General features: G+C 41.5%; 2 protein-coding genes across 9 annotated transcripts; both read right to left on the bottom strand.

Annotated features, from left to right (window-relative positions):
* Positions 1-629: 629 nt before the first annotated feature.
* LOC134067640 (probable E3 ubiquitin-protein ligase HERC4) lies at positions 630-10686 on the bottom strand. Of its 8 annotated transcripts, none has more exons than XM_062523024.1 (24): positions 10252-10686; positions 10055-10172; positions 9902-9978; positions 9569-9790; positions 9366-9457; positions 9105-9235; positions 8042-8170; positions 7874-7943; positions 7538-7656; positions 7354-7413; positions 7141-7255; positions 5777-5969; positions 5416-5570; positions 5218-5286; positions 4031-4141; positions 3846-3935; positions 3328-3465; positions 3106-3249; positions 2783-2955; positions 2431-2494; positions 2249-2307; positions 1939-2122; positions 1379-1469; positions 630-1239 (listed from the first exon to the last, which is right to left on the bottom strand). In XM_062523024.1, exons 1-24 carry the CDS (start codon positions 10472-10474, stop codon positions 1025-1027), a joined length of 3042 nt encoding a protein of 1013 aa, XP_062379008.1. In that variant the 5' UTR covers positions 10475-10686; the 3' UTR covers positions 630-1024. The 8 variants fall into 8 exon arrangements, with proteins under 8 accessions (XP_062379008.1, XP_062379015.1, XP_062379036.1 ...); XM_062523031.1 differs by having other exon boundaries at positions 10061-10172; XM_062523052.1 differs by having other exon boundaries at positions 9366-9471; positions 10252-10273.
* A 971-nt stretch (positions 10687-11657) lies between these two features.
* On the bottom strand, positions 11658-20767 carry LOC134067686 (probable E3 ubiquitin-protein ligase HERC6). Its single transcript, XM_062523088.1, has 23 exons — positions 20480-20767; positions 19199-19349; positions 19047-19129; positions 18704-18931; positions 18195-18286; positions 17920-18047; positions 17490-17641; positions 17315-17370; positions 17109-17209; positions 16823-16879; positions 16604-16706; positions 16281-16461; positions 15507-15658; positions 15222-15353; positions 15023-15121; positions 14678-14818; positions 14408-14548; positions 14141-14307; positions 13855-13921; positions 13274-13344; positions 12833-13016; positions 12481-12583; positions 11658-12355 (listed from the first exon to the last, which is right to left on the bottom strand). The coding sequence occupies exons 1-23, from the start codon at positions 20700-20702 to the stop codon at positions 12144-12146; spliced, it is 3024 nt and encodes a 1007-aa protein (XP_062379072.1). The 5' UTR covers positions 20703-20767; the 3' UTR covers positions 11658-12143.
* Between the last annotated feature and the right edge of the window lie 50 nt (positions 20768-20817).

Here is a 20817-nt window from a genome sequence, read left to right as displayed (position 1 = left end):
CGGTTATGCTTGTATTCAAACTGAAGTTGATCCAGGAAAGCAGGGAGGTGTGTGTTGATGTATGCTGCAACCAGTCTCTCCAGGCACTTCATCATTATAAATGTTAGGGCGATGGGCCGGAAGTCATTCAGACAAGTCACAGAGCTTTTCTTGGGTACTGGCACTATTGTTGTTTTTTAAAAACACAAAGGCACTGTGCATCAGGATAGGGACAAGTTGAAGATGTCTGTGTAGACCTGTGACAGCTGAATGGCGCACGTCTTAAGAACATGAGACGGAATACCGTCAGGGCCAGCAGCTTTGCGAGCATTAACCTGTTGAAAAGTTCTGCTCACCTCAGCTTCCGACACCTGTAAAATGTCTCCTCCCTCTGGAAGCGCACCTTTGTTCATCATAATTGAGCCGTGATACTCAAAACGAACATAGAAGCTGTGGGCTTGTACCTGTTTTCCAGAGGGTACGATGTCATCATCACAATACAGCCTAATCTACATAGAAGAACCATGCAGTTAAGAATAACTAGGCCTACTGAAGGCATATTTAAGACTCATCCCGGTATTTCCGTCCAACACATTAGTATCAATAGAATTCAAACGGACGTCCTTTTTTTAACATTTATTTATTTACGATACATTCTTCAATCACAAAGAAAATTGGTGTCCTTAGCGGTTTGGTTTTTACTCATATTTTTAATTAAGGCATTAGGATCAATTGTCAAATGATGATTATATATTCCTCTTTTTAGGCAACTTTAGTATAGTATCAAATACATTTTATCTCCACTGTACAGTATATGTATATATGTGTGTGTGTGTGTGTGTGTGTGTGTGTGTGTGTGTGTGTGTAATGCAATTTTAATGTGATGATATTGCCCTGTTTCAGACTGTATTTAAGCATGTATTTATTTTTAGGATGAAATAAATTAACATTAGATAGACAGAATGGAACAAACCAATATGGACTGTATAAGTGGTGGATGTTTTCACAGCAAGAACTACATATTGCATATAGGAATCCAGCCCATTTAGGCAAGACCAAACTCTTCACAATGATTAATAGCCTGGATTAGATTATTTCGCAGTGTGTCGATGGTGCTGTAATTTGGAAGTGCCAGGCACGTGTAACATGTGCTAGCCTGTGGATAGTGTTCATCAGCGTTGGCTATGTTCAGCGTTCGGACAGTCAGACGGAGCCGGGCAAGACCTCCCACTGGTAACCGGTCTGTTCCCCGAACAAAGGCTAACGGGAAAAAAGTCAAATAAATGAGCAATGCCTAATAGAAAATAGGAAGTAAGTCTGTATGATCATATGGCTGACAGCCAGCTTTAAATAAGCAAGTGAGCTAATAGCACTGACTTTGTTTTATTATTATACTCACATAAAAACTTCTTCTTGTTTTCTTCAGAAAGCTCAAAGAAAACTTTCCAGAAATCTTCAACTGTTTTGTCAGTGGGGTTACAGTTTGCGTTCTGGTGAAACAAAATACAAAATAGGAGGATGTCAGTGAAAAAGAAGAAAAGGTCAAGCCTAACTCCTGTGAGATGGAAGGGAAGATAGATAAAATGAGCCTTTATTGTCTCCAAGTGGAGAAATTTGCCTTGGGCAATCAAGAGAGTGAGATTGAGACACAGATTAGACAAAAAACACAAAAAAATACATTAACACAAAAAACACCAACCAGTAATGCAGAGACGAGATATAAACAAGAAGCTAACTTCACATCCACACACATACTGCCCCCCCCCCCCCCACCCCCACATACACATACTGCCACCCCCACCCACCCACCCATACTCCTTCAACACACAGTTAATATTGCACATGATATTACACAGTCTACATTACACAAACATTCTGTATCGCACACACTGTAAAGAAAAAGGTCAAGCCTGTGAGCCAGCTGTGAGTGATGCAGTGAATGACTGGTCTGAGCAGCACCTTCTGCAGCTCCTCCCACTGGTACTCCACCTCTCCACAGAGAACGTTCATCAGCTCATCCGGACGGAACATCCTCCATGTCCTGCATGGGCAGCCCAGGTCGAAGCCCTTGGCAAAGTCTTCAAATTGCCGAGTGACAGATGTGTTGAGCACATAGTCCACGAACAAGTCAACATATCTTTTCCTGGTAAAGACACAGGATCAACACACACACACACACACACACACACATGATCAACACACATAAACACACACACACACACACACTTAAAGATTATAATGAACATTTACAGTTAGATGTGAGATCTACCTATTTGCTTTGGTTACTAAAACATTCCCTCCATTTTGAATCAGGTCATGGCCCTTCACCTGTTACAACATGGGAGCATATGAGCAAATAAAGACAGAGCCAAGGCAGCACCTGTGGTCTGACTGATCTGGATCAACACTGAGCTGCTGTCTGGGTTAATATAACAAGAGGACCGTACTTACGGTGAAATCCAAATATAGATCATCAACAACATCTTCATCTTCATCCAGCAGTTGTTTCAATCCCCTTATCAGAAAATCAGGTGTGTTTTTTTTTTAATTTTAGATGTGTGTTTCCACAAGTTCTTACAACTGAGTTCTATTATCGTCAAATCCATTGCTATTCACTGGGTAGACTTTTATGCTGTATTTCAAAACCCTGCCAGCAGACAATATCAAATGTGACAAGTGTTGTTATTTGTATATTGCTGACTTTTTCTTGCATTTTTACTGGTGGGCAATATTTGGCCTTACTGTAGATTCTTCAGAATGCCACTTTCATTGTGCTACTGGAATCCCCTTTAGTAATCACTACCTGGCTTGACATGGTGACAGTTCCTCCAGATCTTCCAAAGTTGTTTTCAGACCCAAAAGCTTCTTAAAAAGTGCTTGTGGAAAGATGGAGTTGACTGTGTAGTGATTATACAGTGCCATCCCAAAGATCATGCCCAGGCAAAGGGATTCACTGGTGCCCTTGCAAACTGTATGCTGTGAAAATGGTTTCATTTATGACAAAACAGCTTGACCAAAAAAGAGAATTTACCGTGATGAGATGAAAAGGTATGCAAATGTATATAAGTCAGCAATGCTATTAATAATGACTGAAAGGAAAATAAATCAAAGTTCCTCTCAACTCACATCTGGTCTGAACCAGACACACTGGGAGTCATCATAGATTTCCAACGTCTTGCTTTCCTCAGTAGAAAATGCCTTTGTAATGAGGTTGAAGAAGGCACGGGACACGCCACCAATATCCATACCATCTTCCCCCTCAAATTTAATCTGATAGTATAAAAGTATTAGTAGAATTCATGATTTAAATTAGTAGGCTATGTAACAGTAGTCTTATATCACTCTGACCTTTAGTGGGCGCCTGAATTGAATGTGGTCTGCTGAGCGAAGCTGACTGAGGACACTCTTCAGAAGTTCAGTTCGCCTCACCGTCAGCTTAAATTTGACTCGTGGTAACCAGTCAAAGAAGTCGACGGAGCTAGATTCCTCAGAATGAAACAAATTAAGATGTGAATATTTCTGTAACAATGTTGTAATAGTGCATACTTTTTCAACCATGACTATAAAAAAGGAATGTTTTTCAATGTGAAGTCATCATAGGTTTCTTGCAAATGCTTGCACATTCTTTCAGATAAAATCCAAACTAACTTTCCACCAGTTACCACTTTATGAAAACTAGCCAGACCCCTATCCATCAGGCTCACAAACTCCAGTGACTTGTTCAAGAGGCAGCTCATAAAGCACCATGTGGCCCTTGTCTTTGAAAAGTGATATCCTAAAATAAATTTGTAAAAATGACAGATACCACCCAGTAATTCTCTGTCAGTGCCATGTTCAGGATTTAAGAGACTGTTATTAATACCTACTTTTATCTTTGCAGCGGTGCCTTTAAGAGCAGCATATTTTGTCTCAAAGTCAAAGATGCAGGGATATGATTCCAACATCTTCAAAGTTGTCTGAAGTAGAATGCACATTAAAGTGACAAACTGGATTACAACTCCACATTAATAATAATTAAAAAAGGCATTTAAACCTTTATAATAAAGCCTACCTCAATTGCAGACATTTCTTGGTATATCGCATCTATGTCCATTAAGTCCTTCTCATCAAATTCATAATAGTCTTCCCAATCAACTTTCAGGACTTCCAGCCTACTGCACATCTAAAAAAATCCATATGGAAAGAAATAATTGTTTAAAGGAACACTTCACCATTTTTTCATATTAAACTATGTTATTCCCTTAATTAAGACGAGCTGATACATACCTCTCACGTTTCAATGCGTGCACTCACTGGCTCTGGCGCGCGGCGCAACTTTGAAAGCATTTAGCTAGCCCAATGCTTTCATTAGGATCCAAACAGAGATGAAGTTAGAAGCGACCAAACACCTCCATGTTTTCCCTATTAAAATACAGTTACACAAGTAGTCACACGACCAAGTATGGTGAGACAAAATAAAAAGTAATTTCCTCACTCCAAAGTGAAACTGAAAGTGCGAGAGTGAGGATATTACTGCGCCACACGATATACTGTAGTTATCCCTCTTACCTGCTTACAAATGCACCACGTTTTATTTTGTCTCACCATACTTGGTCGTGTGACTACTCGTGTAACTGTATTTTAGTAGGGAAAACATGGAGGTGTTTGGTCGCTTCTAACTTCATCTCTGTTTGGATCCTAATGAATGCATTGAGCTAGCTAAGTGTTATCAAAGTTGCGCCGCCTGTCAGAGCCAGTGAGTGCACGCATTGAAACGTGAGAGGTATGTATCAACTCGTCTTAGCAAAGGGAATAACGTACAGTAGTTTAATATGAAAAAACGGTGAAGTGTTCCTTTAAAGGAACCGTAGGCCTATGTAAGAAATTTACTTCAATTAATCATAAAATGGCCCTGATATGTCACTAGACATCAAGAAATCAACAGTAGTCAGGCCAGGATATTGGCATTTAAAAAGGTAAGTTGCAGCCCTCAACTGATGTTGATGTTTACATATTGTGTGTTTTTGTGTGGCCTGATGCGCCACCCTCTACCTATCTACTAATCATGAAGTCAGTAGTGTTTTGGCATCCAGGTTGCCAACTTCGACTCAGTGGGGAGGGGGAGGGGATACACCACTCTACAATATTTTGAAAGTGATTGCAGTACCAGTTTTGGCCAAAATCTTACATACTGTACTGTTCCTTTAAATGTTAGAAGCATCTTTAACCTAAACAACAAATTGGAGACACAGCACTTACTTGAGCAAGGATGATTTTCATATTTTTGATCTGGAACATGTTTTCTGGAACTTTTCTTCTGTGTGTAGCCTGCCAGTCAAAGAGTCAGGCACAAATATGATTCCTCTACTCAGCTTAATCCTGCTCCTAAGCCAGCTCCTCCCCTGTCTATGATATGATTGTCGTATATATTCACTCTGTAAAACAATGTCACAATACCTCATAGATCCTCTGTAGGACTTCCAACACTTTCTGCAAAGCCTCAGGACCAAAGAGTCTTTTGGGGATACCATCAAGTAATGTTTCACACACTGAGCGAAACATTTTAACAAGTGCTCCAATGAAAGAGTCAGACAGGCTGGACCAAAGCATCTCTGTAACCCCAAAAGAAACAAGTATCCATAAAAGTGTCCTTAACCGCCACCTAAGATTCTAACCATGAGAAAGAAAAAGATGAAAGAAATATTTGCTTCTACGCGGCCTGCCAGAACTAACGCAGAATGCTTGATTGGTTCAACCAATGAGCATAACAGAGCATAGTATATGCAAAGACTTGTTAGTTGCAGAACACATTTCTTACCCAGGGCTTTTAGCGAATCAGGATGCAGCCTGAGAATGGCCTCGGCCAATGAGACGGCGAGGTCTGTCCCCATGTGGTGTTTGAGCAGCACCCTGAGCAGCTCCGGCAGGATGAGGTAAACTCTGAGGCCCTCCACTCCAGCAGGGCTGGGGCTCAGCGACGGGAGCAGATCCTCCTGAACAACTTGAATGACCTGAAATTAAACTATTGATTGTAGATAAACTTGTCTGGTGGATATTTTAGGGCAGTCCACCCTTCTGCAGGCGGATATAATTTTATCTGACCCCTACCATGTGATGTACCAAGAATACGTGCTCATGAACTCAGGTAGGGTTATTTTAGCACAACCGCCTTAAACATTCATTCATTTGTCCCCCTATCAGTCAAAATGATGCTGTGTGCGACAGGAGAGTGCAGAGGGAGTGTGTGACAACTTGTGAGCGTGCTGAGTGGGACTGGGTGGGAACGAGTGCTATTTATGCAGCATTTATTGTGCTTTAAGAGGTGTGGAAGTGGAATTAAGGTCATGAGGGATGGATTACTGAATAGGCCTACTAGCTAGGGTCGAATTCTGGAAAATTGGGCACTTCTGGAAAAGTTTTTGGCAGGGTGTTAGGTATAGGCCTAAGGTTTTAAAATCCATTGATACAAGTTGGGGTGGCACCCCTAGTGGCAGTTATGCATACAGTCCAAAATGGCCCCCACCGAAAAGAGAAAAGGTTATATCTCAGCTTCCTTTACTCTTAAATTATTGTATAATGTATTTTTTCTACTTTGTTTGATGCTTTGCTTTGCTTTGGTAACTGCCACTAGGGGGGCCACCCCAACTTGTATGGATTTTTAAAAACCTTAGGCCCATACCTAACACCCTGCCAAAAATCAAAAACTTTTCCAGAAGTGCCCAATCTTCATGATTTTTCACGTATTAGGCCCTAGCTATACTGGGTCCAGGCCCCTGAAGCCCAAACCTCTGCTTGAAGTCAATACTAGGTCCCTATTTCTTAATAATAAGTCCCCTCATATCTCAATATACCCCTGATATCTCAATAGGGCCCCTCAGTAGCACTGGTTACGCTATGTGTGATAATCCTACTTTTCACATCTGTGCCCAGGGGACCATAACCTGTCCATGAGGTGGATGGTTGTAAATGTGTATCCATTCACCATGTATTTTATATTGATTGTATTTGTATCATATGTGCTATGTCCTGTGATGTTTTTGTGTTGTTGCAGCTTTTACCCTTCATCCAAAACAAATGTCTCCCTTGGAAGACCTACCGTAACAAAGTAACCCTGAAGTAAAGTAACCAAAATTGGAAGAAAAAATAAAGCGCACTGTGCATTGATATGCAGACACCATCTACCTTCAGCACGACTTTCCTCTCCTTTTTCGTCGTGGAGAGCTTCTCAAAAGCAATACGAGCCAGAGACAGATCCAGCCCAGAGTACCCAGCTGATGTTTTGTAATGTTCATCACAGCTAAACAGAGAAAATGAATTATGCACAGAATACAACAATAACTGTATGTTTGTGATTCTTAATTTGATCAAGAGAGCAAGTAATGGATGGGCCTGTACCCTGTCTCAAGGAAGCTTCCATTGATGCTTGAAGCAGATGAAAATATTTCTGTTATTTCACTGTATCCAAGAGAAAAGTTTGAAGTTTGATCATGATCACTGAATCAAGTGACTTTGTCCATGGGTCAAGCAACAAGTAAGTAACATTCAGACAGAAAAAGAAATCAAACAAATGGAAACTTGCCTCTGGATTCTTTCCCAGGAGGAATTACAGCCAAAGATCCACTTGTCAATCTTTTTCTCATCTAGTGCTTCCCTCTTTCTTATGGTGGGTTTGTGCTTGGCTGGGCCTCTCTGGCATTCCTGTCATATTAGCAGGATGTTCCTCTTATTTTGACTGTATTTAAGCCCACCTTAGTGTATACTGTATGTGTGTATATATATATATATATATACTGTATATATATATTATATATAGATATAGATAGATAGATTGATATATAGATAGATTTATTTCTTTATTCCTTTTTTTTAATCAATAGCAGATACCTGTACAGTACATGATTTATAGCAAACTCACCTGAGTAGAATCACATAAAGCAAAAGAGAGATTCCCTCCAGCAATAAGTTTTATTACTCTCTGCTCCACGCTGTGAATTGAGACATACAGTACATCATGACATGAGGACTGCCTCTGAGGGTAGGAATCTACTCGTGACTGTCTGAATCGACTTCTCAGATCACTCACCTGGTGACAAGTGCACAAGTAGCGAGAGGAACACACTGATTGACTATCTGTCCATTTCCAAGCTGCCCCTGGTCACCACGTCCGAATGAGTAAATCTTTGAGGATCCTACCAACGCCAGGGTGTGGTGCCTGCAATTGAAGAAACCAACAACAAAAAGAAGTGGTTGATCAGATATTTGGCTCCTAATTGAATGTAGGTCTATGGCAATGATACAAATGATCATGGGCAAACCACTTCTAGAATTACATATAACAGCCAGAATTAAATTAAAATCCCTCACTTCAGACAACAGAACACTTACTGGATCTGCACTTTGCTGTCTTCAAAATGTCTGGTCAGCAAGTTTGCTCAGGGCAGTTAGGCCTACTCTGTGAGAGATCTGCCGCTGCCACGACCACCAAGCTGCGGCTGACCTACCAGCTGCCATGCTAGCATTTAATGTTAGGTGCCTGGAGTCTGGATTGGGTAAAGAACTCTGATAACAACGTCACAAACTATGAAACAACTCTCGCTGTCAAAATTCACAGAGCTGCTGATCAGCAAGATTGCCCATGACTTCAGACTGTTCTTCCAGTCCTCTGCAGACTGGCAGAAAATCCTCTGGGTTGGTAAGCTATAAAGACACAGCTGTGCATGGTTTCATGGAAGTCATCATTGCCCTTGGACATTTTTCAGCCAATTAAATGGAACCACTTGTACTAATTTAACATCACATTTTCTTTTTTACTTTTTATTTGATAATTTGTCTTTTGTCTTGTGTTTCATTCATTGCTGCCATGGGTACGCTGGCGACTATGCCGCTCTGTCCAGCATGTTTTGTCCCGTGTGTCAATGTCTTGTATGTGGAGCATGTTGTCTTACACACTGCGCATACAAAAATGTGCTATATAAAATAAAAGTGACTTGACTTGACTGGATCATCCATTGACATTAAAACGTCAGAGTCAAGACTCTTTTCCTCTGTGAATCCTCATTAGTGGGATGAGTTCCCTAATATCAAATACTCTAAGTCGCTTTGGACAATAGCATCTGCCAAATGGCATAAACATAAACATAACATACTTTCCACAGGCAATCTGAGACACCTTTGAGCCCCAGAGTTCAGCCACCAGTCGTGGTCTCAGTTCGTCTCTGAAGGAGTTGTGCCCCAGCTGGCCATAACGTCCTGATCCACATGTAAACACCCCACCATCCTTTAAGAGTCACAGAGAATATCAATAACTCCAAATGCTCTATACACTACAAAAACAACAATAACTCTTGGCACATGAAAAATATTGTACAAACCCATGAATAGGCACATGATAAATAGTCCTATTGTACCTTTACAAGGATGGCAGTATGTTCCGCTCCACATGAAATAAAGATGGTCTTCTTGAGACTTAAGCAACTCACATCAACAGGTTCTGGACAATCTGTGACATACAATCTGTGACATACTGTATCACAACAACTATTTGTGAACATGTAACTATACAAACGACTTGCGAAAAGACCTGAATGATCTCTGCTTCATCTGTACAAACCTGAGAGGTCTCCTAGGCCCAGCTGCCCAGCGCTGTTCTTGCCCCAGCCAAACACGGCCCCTGAGAGGGACAGGGCAAAGCTGTGGTCTCCTCCAGCACTGATCTGAGACAGGGGGATCCCCGCAAGAGACTTTAGGGGTTGGGGGGACATGGTGCTGGGCTCCCCCTTCCCCAGACCCAGCTGACCGTTGGAGTTCAGGCCCCACGTGAAGACCTGCCCATCTGAGAGGGAAATAATAATGATTGGTGGGATAGTCTGTACATTAAACGTCTGTGGATAATACTTCTCAAACGTTGTTTTGTCTTTTGTCTTATGACAGGATGTTAATATACCCTGTGAAAGAGCAATCGAATGCTGGTCCCCACATGAAACCTGAGTGATGTGTTCACTGCTGAGGCCTTTCATATGCCTGAGGAGGAAAAATATTGTTTTAAAACGTTCTGTCAAGCAGAAAGGAATAACCCAACCTGTTCGATGTTACTTACACCGACCTTGGGATCTGAGTTGTATCCATGAGAAAAACCTTTCCGCCATGGGAAATGAGGACAACATGCGCATCCCCACAGCATATTTCTTTAATCTTCTCTTTCAAGTTGAGGGAATCTATGACATTTTCATTGTATTAGAAATGGTGGCATGGATAACCCGACGACACAAGATAGCATATGCGGTCGTGTCTTACTTAGTTTTCCAGGTTTTGCTTTTCCGTCCGAACTCTCCACACTCAAGAGATAGTCGACATTTCCATCGCCGCGTAAAAAGGCAGCAATTCTTCTTCCAACCGAAATGTCTTGAATTTTGGATTTCGGACGCACAAAGTGAACTCCAAAGTGCGATTCCACAACGGCATCAGACCTACGCAAACCTTTACGGGATCCTGCTCCCCAAGAAAACATTGACATCATTCAAACAATTATTATCCAAGTATGAGTTATCTTCCAGCTGCCCTCATCAGCAACGCGCAAGATGCTTTGGATGCTATTTTAATGAATAACAAAATATACGTTCAAGTTATTTCAGTAAAATGGAGGTTAGTGTTATTGTAGCCTATTGGTTCGTCGATACTGAAACAGTTACTCATCATTTTCATGTATCATTTGGGCAAGGTCAGGGCAGGCACAGAGTTGTGTCGTTTGTAGTGAAACGAAAGTGAGAGTGCACCCTTCCGCATTCTTCCCGTCATTGCGGTGTTGAACATCCCTGGACATCCTTTCTAATGAGGCTCTCTTCACCTTGGTCTGTAGCCTACAGGCGGGTTTGTGGCTCTATGACCAAATGTCCCCGTTTTTGGTTGCCTGTCCCTGGGAAAATAAAAATGACCTAGTAGGCCTATGTCCACGTTTTTTTTTTTAACACAAATAATATATTTCAATCAGATTGATAGTCAAAAGGAAAATGTCCCTGTTTTTTTTTTTTTTTTTTTTTTTTTGGGGGATTAGCCTATGTCCCCGGTTTTGGTCTGGGTCAGCTGGTCATCTCAAGTGCTGGAAGCTGGGCTGGATGTTGTTCTGCACATTTGAACCAATAGGCCAACATAATCAAACATATCACTACTATGAACAGGACAAATCCATGGTTCATTATTGGCAAAATTCCTTGATTCATAGGCCTTACCAAAAAAAAAAAAAAAAAAAGGAAAGTAATTTACACGCATGATGTTACTTTTTCCACACAGTATGACACATTGATGAGTCATTTGATATTTGTTCCAAAAAGATGATATTGATCATATTTTATTATATTATACTATACTTTAGCAAGGTGTCTGTTCTCACGCAGTAAGAAACTGCTTAGAAGGCTGATATTTGCTCATTTATCCACTTTGCATGGCACAATCAACTATTAATCAGTTGAATTATTTGTGCCGATTTATTCAAGTTTTTAGTAAATGTGATAGGGGTCGTCTTTGTAGTAACATGGTGCATTGTGCATACAATAGTCCCCTGGCGCGCCTACGGATCCCCCACATTTAAGGGGGCACAACATGCTTTTCTTTCATAGGGCCCAGCATTTCTAGCAGTGCCACCGGTGAAACCAGTCAGCGCAATGAAACATGAACTTGAACAGACTACACAATGCATAGTGGAAACAGGAACAGCAGGCTTTATTGACACTCATAATGCTGGTGCATATGCTACTCTTCAGAACAACAGGCACAACATGGGAAGGTAGTGTAGGTTAATGCTAACGATGTATAGGCCAAGCTATTTATACTGAATGTTTGCAGTGTGCAAGGCCAAAGTCAAAAATTAACACAATCTTCCAATATACTGTATGTAGTTCTATGTTATTATTATTATACTTCCTCTCCTTTCATCTGTATTTAAATACATGAGGCTGTCTCAAAACAATCAGGGAATCCTAAATCATCACATAAAGGAAAAAAGATAGAAATGCAATTAAATGATAATTACGGAAACAGCACATGCATGTGAGTAGCATGATAGGATGACATAACATTTGACTATAACATTTTTCAGAATCTACTTTTATGGAATGGCTTTCATCAAGATGTCTGTGCTATACTAACAACGCAAGACATTTTTCTGTGATGCCACATAAGGAGTTAATTCCTTATTCTTTCCAGAAGCCTCTGTTGTGGTTCAGAGCCTCAATGAGCTGCGTCTGGAGCCTCTCTCTTGTCTGGTACATGGGAAGACACAGGATCCCAAAACACGTGTGGGACTCTGGGAAATGGTTTTGAGATGACATGTGCCTGACACGTATGATAATCCGGATCTGGTCCATTCCCAAGATTGGCACACGACCACACCCAGTCACGAATACTTCAAGACAGCAGGGGGAGGAATATAATCATGCACATTAATACAGACGTTTAGGCACCTTTTTCATCCTGAGATTTTATAGCAATAAAAATGTTGGAAAATGTGTGCAGGTCTGCGGTACTTACAAAGGAAGGCTTTCTTTTGATCATGAGAAAGCTCGTCAAACACCTCCCAGAACATTTTAATGACAGGGTGGTTTCCATGGTATCCTCCCTCATACGTTGTGTTCTATCATGCGAAATTAAATAACAGTTTAGTAGTCTATTAACAAAAACCAGAAAGATGTGTGCACACATATAAAGCCAATACACTGGGCACAAGTTCAATAGCACTTATTCATCTGGGACAAAAATCAATGATTTACATGACATGCCCAATTGCCCATACTTCACAGGGATACTAGCACAGAATGCTATCAAACTGCCCAGTGTATCATTGTCACCTAGACACATAGTCATAACAGGTGGGCCTATTTACCTGTTGGAGTATGTCCCAGTCGTAGTCCTCCTTCCCCACCATCATCCCCCTCAGCTCCTCTGGGTGGAACATCTCCACCACGTCTCGCGAACACACTTTGAAGAAGCCCCTCTTGAACTCTTCAAACACCTTCTCCACTGATTTGTTTAAGGTGTAATCCACATAGGCCTGAACAAACTCCTTCCTGTTGAAAAGGCACAGTCAAGTATGGCATGAGATACAACGGCAGAGAAAATTCCGTCTCTGGCGAAGGTGTAGTAACATCGAAACGTCAGTCCTTTACCAGGCACCGTTGTATTAAAATTTAAGTCTTAGAAAACTTCTGTGTTGCTCCAGTAGCAGAGAAGATTCTGTCTTCGCATCTGATTCACACTGATTACATGAATAGATCAGATGGAAAGACGGTTAAAAGTACCCTATAGAAAATAAAATAAGACATACTTGTTTTTGCTTGTCACTAGTTTTCCCTCTTCTTTTGGATCCAGCTCCACTTTGATGCCACCCCAGGTAATCTGTCGGTGTAATATACAGTACATGACATTCACTAATTAGTGGCAGCTAAGTTTTACACTACCTAGTTAAAGGAGAACTCCAGCCATTTTTCACATAGACTTTGAATCTTTTTAGATCTTGAATTTCCCCTTGGGGATCAATAAAGTATCTATCTATCTATCTATCTATCTACAGTATCTATTTAGATCTCCGTTTCTCAGGGTCACCGAGCAGCTACAGCGCTACACTCTGGGGGCATGATTTAAAGACTCCTCAGCGCTACACTCTGGGGGCATGATTTAAAGACTCCTCAGCGCTACACTCTGGGGGCATGATTTTGAAGACTCCTCCAGAATGTAGCGCTGTAGCTGCCTGCTGCTCTAGCTGTTGGCTGTAGCAACTCGAGCTAGGTAGCACTGATTGTTTTCGTTTTATTTCATTTCGTACCGACAGCACTCAGTGACTTTGAGAAACAGAATTTTCCTTTAATGACAATTGTTTGTATTATGCTAAACTAAAACAATACTTACTGAATACGTCATGTCCAGATTTTCAATGTCATCATCAGTATAGTCATTCAAGATGTACCGAAGACTCCTTCAAAAATAAACCACATATGAAGGATAATCCAAAGATGTATTGCATTATTGCATTTTAATTTTATGGATCTATTGTTTGTCACATTGAACACTGAGACTGAAGTCTCTCCTCCAAATGAGCCTTGGCCAAAAAAATAGCATTTCTAGGATAGAGTAAATAATGACATATCATTAATAGATTATTGTTTATGTAGTTATACTGTATGTGCATACTCACTCTCCAACCACAGGACTGAACTCAGTCAGGTCTTCCAATGTCACTTTTGTACCCAGAAGTTTCTTGAACATAGCCAGAGGAAAAGGCAAATGCACAATGTTGTTGTTGTTCAAGGCAAGACCGCAAAGTATTCCAAAAAGGAAGTACGTTTTGGCTTCATGTTCTGGCTGTTTGGAAAGAGAAGTCAACAAATAAAGCACAGAAGCATTCAAAAGAGTACCCGGAAAATAGCTCTCTGTGATAAAAAAATAAATACATTTCATTGACCTTAGGTGGGAACCAGACAAGAGTGTTGGTATCATCAAACATGAACATGCCAAAGTCAGGCGCCCTCAACTCATCAAAAGTGTGAAGGAAGAAATCCTTCTGGTTCACTAGAGTCAGTTTCGTCTCATCAACAAACTGGACCTAAAAAGACATTATTATTATTGGACACCTCTACTACTTATTCAATGAGCACAACACAAAATACACAGCCAGTGATATTGGAAGTAAATCTATTACTGTCATTTCCAACACCAGTTTATTCAAACTTACATGAAGCTGTTTTTGGAAGTTGTCATGGTCAGTGGCATCCAGTTGCCTGAATGTGTCCTCCAGGAGATGGGTGCGCCTGATTTTGAGCTTGAACACCGGAGAAGCGGCCTCGCCAGCAAAGAATTGGCAGCTGTGAGCATTCTGTCATAGAAATGTGAATGACTGCATGAGGGATTTGTTCTTATCCACCATGCTCAAAAGGATACCTTTCAGGTCTGTGGCCTCTGTGGTCCAAATCCTAACCAATTATTTCCTTTCTCACCAAGTCAAATAACTGCTGAGCTGTTGTTTAGAATGAGTGGCATAATTTAGCTTTTATAACGTATAAGACAAGGACAATTATACCTTTGCAATAAAAGCATCTCCATGGTAAATCAGCATCTTGCTCTGAAGATCAAAGACGAATGGAAAACGGCAGAAAATGGGAGGTGTCAGTGGCATCTCCTACAAAAAAACAGACAGTTAAACACAATAGTAGTCTACCATGTACATTTGTTAACATATAGGTTAAAATATAGCTAAAATATACGCAAATATACGTCACCTGCACTTCTGACAAGTTATGTTTTCTCCATAATCCCACATCTTGCCCAAGCTTTTCAGGGTTTTGGCCAAGTTCCTCTATGTAGAACTCAGAGAAAGAAACTTGCTGAGATTTCTTAGCTTTCTTATTAGCCTTCAAAGGAAATGAGAGAAATGTGGTACAGTATATCACAATGCCACTACACATAAGAATTTCAATGTACCCCCAAAATCTAAATGCAGTAATGCCTTAATCTTGTGTTTTTAGACTGAGGAAATGCCATCAAACCTTCAGGGAAACACTCACCCTGTGGAGGGATTTGAGAACCTCCAGAGTGGCTTTCACACCAGGGTTGTAGTGGTGCAGCAGATTGGCCCTCAGGAGGAAGGCCAGGGCGTGTTTCCACACCAGGATGTGCTTGGACATCATGTCTTTACCCATGGACCCCCACCAGCCCTCTGGCAGTCATACACATCATTGGGACATTTACAATGACCAACTGCTTTCTGGCACAGTGTAAATTATCAATCACTTTTGCAGGTAACATTTTGTGCATCTGGTTCATTATCATAATTATTAATACTGCATGCATGTATGAAGTGAACTATATCAAGAGTATGAAATATCATAACAGGCTTTCTCTATGCAAGAATTGTATGCCATTTTAAAGTTTAACAAAGTGACTACCAGTGGCCAGCACAGCCCATATGGTAGATGGTAAATGGACTGCATTTATACAGAGCTTTTATCCACTTCTGCGAGCACCCAAAGCACTTTACATATCATGCCTCACATTCACCCATTCACACACCGATGGCAGAGGCTGCCATGCCAGGCGCCAACCTGTTCATCAGGAGCACTGGGGTTAGGCGTCTTGCTCAAGGGCACTTCGACAAGGTCAGGAGGAGTTGGGCTCGAACCAGCAACCTTTCAGTTACTGGACGACTCCTCTACCTCCTGAGCCACTGCCGCCCATATCATGTTGTATGCGAAACGGAACATGTGCTTTCCACATACTGTATGTAGATCACATGCACATCAGATGGATGGCAACCAGGCCAAAGGATCACATGATCTTACCCAGAGTTTCCATGACAGAGTTACCAAGGTTAGCTATGGCCACTGCAAGTGGCAGAACCAGGTTGATCACATTCTGGTCCTCTTGGAGCAAAGGACAGACAGGAAGAAGTAGGAAGATGTCAGCTGCCTTCATTGCTGATGAGAAATAGCGAAGGTGTTCCACCACTGGTATAAGGTCTATCTGTGAGAAGATTAAGAACCAAAGAAAGCATCAGGAAAGAGACACCATTGCATAATATCATTCGTTTGTGTATATCATTAAAGGAGTTGATTTTTTTTTTATAGAACTGAATAAAAAGTAAAGAAAAGGTTTATGACTTAACTGCTTTACGGATCCAAGTGACTTGTAGCAGTTTGTCGAATGCCTCACTTGCAGCTTGTAAGTCCACTCTCACAGAATTTGCTAACATCTTAGCTTGAGAATCACTAAAAATGACGACCACATAAATGCACATACATGTTTAAATCTCCAGATCTAGCAATACGGGGCATTCCTCATTCCACCTCATCTCTGCTGTACTGGAAATGATACGATAACTTACATGTCCTTGGTGAAACTGCCCACAAGACTTGAACACGAGGAAAATTGCTTGAAAATTCTGTAAGAATCCACAGTAAGCTAATCAACATATCTGCATATGGAATGTATGATCATACAATGCTATGTTGTAAGTTTGGTGACTGTAGAATTATTATTTTTGTTTTTATAAGTAAGTCTGCATGTACAATACACATGGCTCAAAGTTATACATAAGAAATCCATGTACAATATTACAGTTGCAATAAACATTCAGAACAAGTAGACTGTAGAATTATTGCTCAATAAACCTCTCGGCCGCTGCAGCATTCTGGCCACTAGAGGGCGTTGTTAGCCATCTCTGCAGCTGGGCTTGATTTAGTTTTCCAACTGGTTGCAGTTCTGATGTTGCCTGAAATAAAAAGCCCGATGGTAAAGGTATACTAATTGTATAATGCCTATTCAAATTTAGCCTGAAATTGTAAATGGTTTTATCAACACTGTTTATGACTCCTACCTTTTCTGGGGGGAAGAAAACAAAGTTGGAATTCCACCCTGCTGATATTTTGAAATCTGGTTGTTGGAGACACCATTTCATCATCAGATTGATAGCCCAACAAATGAAACAATAAAGACAGCTAAATTGTAATTGCTACATTATTTTAGGAGCCTTTGATCAAGTTTTCCAATACCATGTAGTGCTTGAACCTCCACACCGGCCCTGGTCAGCTCCACCGTGGTGGGCTGAGTACTGCTCTCTGAGCGGCCATTCCCCAGCTGCCCTTTCCCTCCACTGCCAAAGGCCCAGAGGCGATTACAAGATCCCAGCACCAAGGTGTGGTGGCTGCAAAAGAAACGCCAGTGATGAGTTACTAAGAACTTCCCTCCAAAGTGGACTTGCCAGTTAGCTAACAAACTTCAAAGTCTATTAAGTGAAAATGGAGGATGACAGGAGGACCAGGATGTGAACAGACTTCTGGAGCAAATATTTCATGCTAAATCATTCACAAGTGTCAATGGTGAGAACAGCCTATGTAGAATGCTTTGTCTATATAGCACAACTGTGTTTCTGTTTATGTATGTTCATATACATTGATGATTACAAATACACCAAAGCACTACCTGCCACAGGCTATCTGTGAGGCTGGTCCATCCAGGCCTTCCACCCTCTTGGGCAGTAACTCATTGGCTGTGGACCTGTGTCCAAGCTGTCCTTGAGCTCCCTCTCCAAAGGTGTAAACATCACCATTCTAAGGAGAAACACAGTAACAGTTAAAGCTAATAAAGTCACTGATTTTACATAAGCGATAAAGATTGAATTCTCTTACTCTCTCTCCAGCTATGTGTGTGTGTGTGTGTGTGTGTCATCCACATGTACAGCATGTGTGTGTTCGTACCTTGGTGAGAACAGCAGTATGTGCTTCTCCACAACAGATCCTCTTGATGTCCAGAAGTCTGAGGGCAGGCACTGAGCATATCCCAAAGCGACCTATAGCAAAACAGAGAGATCCCATGACCCAACCATATAGTTATCCCTCTTACCTGCTTAGAAATGCACCACGTTTTATTTTGTCTCACCATACTTGGTTGTGTGACTACTCGTGTAACTGTATTTTAATAGGGAAAACATGGAGGTGTTTGGTCACTTCTAACTTCATCTCTGTTTGGATCCTATTGAATGCATTGAGCTAGTTAAGTGCTATCAAAGTTGCGCCGCGCGCCAGAGCCAGTGAGTGCACGCATTGAAACGTGAGAGGTATGTATCAACTCGTCTTAATTAAGCGAATAACATAGTTTAATATGAAAAAACGGTGAAGTGTTCCTTTAATGTCCTATTTAGCAACAGAGAGTGTACCAAACCAAACAGCAAATGAAATTGACAAATTGACAGTGCACTGTACGGTACCTTTCTCATCCACCCTGTTGAGGCCCAGCTGCCCTGCCCTGTTGGCCCCACAGCAGTAGGCCAGTCCCTGCAGCGTGAGCGCCAGGGTGTGGGCTCCTCCAGCTGAGATTTGGGTCACTGGCACCCCCAAAAGTGCACAGACTAGAGAAGGTGCGGCCTGGATATCCACTGCCTTCCCCAAACCCAATTGACCATGGCTATTCTGACCCCATGAGAAGACATCCCCTCCTGGAAGAACATCAATGTCAATCATAAATGTCAATCATCATCATCATTGTCACCATTGTCATCATTATCATCATCTTCTTTATTTTGGGTAAGATATATCATTTTATATCTTTACCTGTTGAAAGGGCCAAAGAGTGAACGTTTCCACAAGCAACCTGTGTGATCAATATTGGCAAGGGAGATTGCATCGAAACCAATCTGAAAATGAAAGATTGAATGAAGGACTTCTTGGCCTACATAATTTAATTAATTTATACGTTTCCATACCGTGGCTGAGACATCTTTGACAGCTGAGAGCCTATCCCCAGCTGTCCTTCATCACCACGACCCCATGAGTAGACCTCTCCAGACGCGCAGAGGGCCAAGCAGTGCTCCTGACCGCATGCTACCGCCGCCACTCCCTCCAGACCATCCACCACTGGGAGAAGGTAAACCATTTATTATAGAGATGGTTGCAAAACCTGGTCACTGATAAATAAGCAATTCTTCACACACACACACACACACACACACACACACACACACTAATATACTCAATACACTTCCTCTCTTACACCCACTTTCACTCATGTTTGCCTCTTTTGGTAGAAGTTTTTAACTGGAGTACAAATACAGAGACGACACTAACTGCATTTCGTTGACTCTGTGCTTATACTTTGCAGAATGACAATAAAGTTGAAACTAATCTAACCTGAAAACTGTTTTGGAACTTCTTATCTGTGGTATTATCATGATTTTTTTTCAGTGAATTCCTAATATTTTAAACCAGAACATTATCTGACTAAGAACATGAATTAAGCTCTTTGTAATTGGGTCAGTTTTCCTGGTGCAAAGTACATCCAAACAAAAAACTGCATCAGTCATCAACAGACTGTTACTTTCAAACTGCTGGTTACTTTAAAACTGAACTTCATGTGTGATGATATGATGGACTATGAAATGTAGCCTGACAGGCAAGTCAGCATATTTGATCTGGTTGTAGATGGCATGTCTCCTTGGAAAAGGCTAATGCTCCCAAACACTGACCTCTGTCAGTAGAAGAAATGTCAAAAAGAGGGACAGCGGGTCTAGATTTTGAACTGTTTTGACCATCTTTGGTGTGTCTGCGTGCGTGTGTGTGCGTGTGTGTGCGTGTGTGTGCGTGTGCACGCGCGCACGTGCGTGTGTGTGTGTGTGTGTGTGTGTGTGTGTGTGTGTGTGTGTGTGTGTGTGTGTGTGTGTGTGTGCGTGTGCGTGTGCGTGTGCGTGTGCGTGTGCGTGTGCGTGTGCGTGTGCGTGCGTGCCGCACTGAAAAAAGGATGCTACTGTAAGTTTCACCTTCTCAACTCGGTGCTGAAGAAATGAAACTGAAAGCAACTGCTCTAGCCGAAAATTACAGTGCTAGCGATTCCTAAAGTAAATACACGGCTGACGGTCTTGTTGGATGTGACATCGAATGAAATAAAATAGGCTATTTCAGAGCATCTCTAACATTATTGTAGATTTCATGTAAATAATATCTTTTAGATCTATCTGTATTATGTTACAGACTAGGCTTCTTTATCTTACCTTTAGAATCTTTGTTTTTCCCTCTTCCCAGTTGTCCTTTATTATTGCGCCCATATGACAGGACTCGGCCATCAGCCGTGAGGACAATGGTGTGCTGCTCCCCACTGGACACTTGAGAAATTGGTTCTGAGCAAAATACAACAGGCTGTGGTTCATGAAAACTTATGAAATCCTTTGACAGTAGTCCCAACTGTCCTCTCGACCCATCTCCCCAGCAGAACATTTCGGAGTAACCTGGCGCACGGTGGGTGTCGCGCTGTGACCAGCTCAGTTCAGAACTCTTCACCTTATTCTGACCCTCCCTGTTTAGATAAAGAGTGAAACTCGGATGCATCGTC

The sequence above is a fragment of the Sardina pilchardus genome, chromosome 2 (genome assembly GCF_963854185.1).
Source record: "Sardina pilchardus chromosome 2, fSarPil1.1, whole genome shotgun sequence".
Lineage (NCBI taxonomy): Eukaryota > Metazoa > Chordata > Actinopteri > Clupeiformes > Clupeidae > Sardina > Sardina pilchardus.
This window is presented reverse-complemented; position numbering and strand designations above follow the sequence as displayed.

Bases quoted from the DNA above. Each gene is read 5' to 3' on its own strand.
- LOC134067640 (XM_062523024.1), bottom strand. From the start codon at position 10,474: ATGATGTCAATGTTTTCTTGGGGAGCAGGATCCCGTAAAGGTTTGCGT. The intron at 9,979-10,054 runs GTAAGTAACATC...TTTCCTCCTCAG, and splicing joins ACTCAGATCCCAAGGTCGGT to GCATATGAAAGGCCTCAGCA. The intron at 2,123-2,248 runs GTAGATCTCACA...TGTCTTTACCAG, and splicing joins TTAGTAACCAAAGCAAATAG to GAAAAGATATGTTGACTTGT.
- LOC134067686 (XM_062523088.1), bottom strand. From the start codon at position 20,702: ATGTTCTGCTGGGGAGATGGGTCGAGAGGACAGTTGGGACTACTGTCA. The intron at 18,287-18,703 runs GTACCGTACAGT...GTTTTGCTATAG, and splicing joins CAACAGGGTGGATGAGAAAG to GTCGCTTTGGGATATGCTCA. The intron at 16,880-17,108 runs GTTTATTGAGCA...GGATTCTTACAG, and splicing joins AATGCTGCAGCGGCCGAGAG to AATTTTCAAGCAATTTTCCT.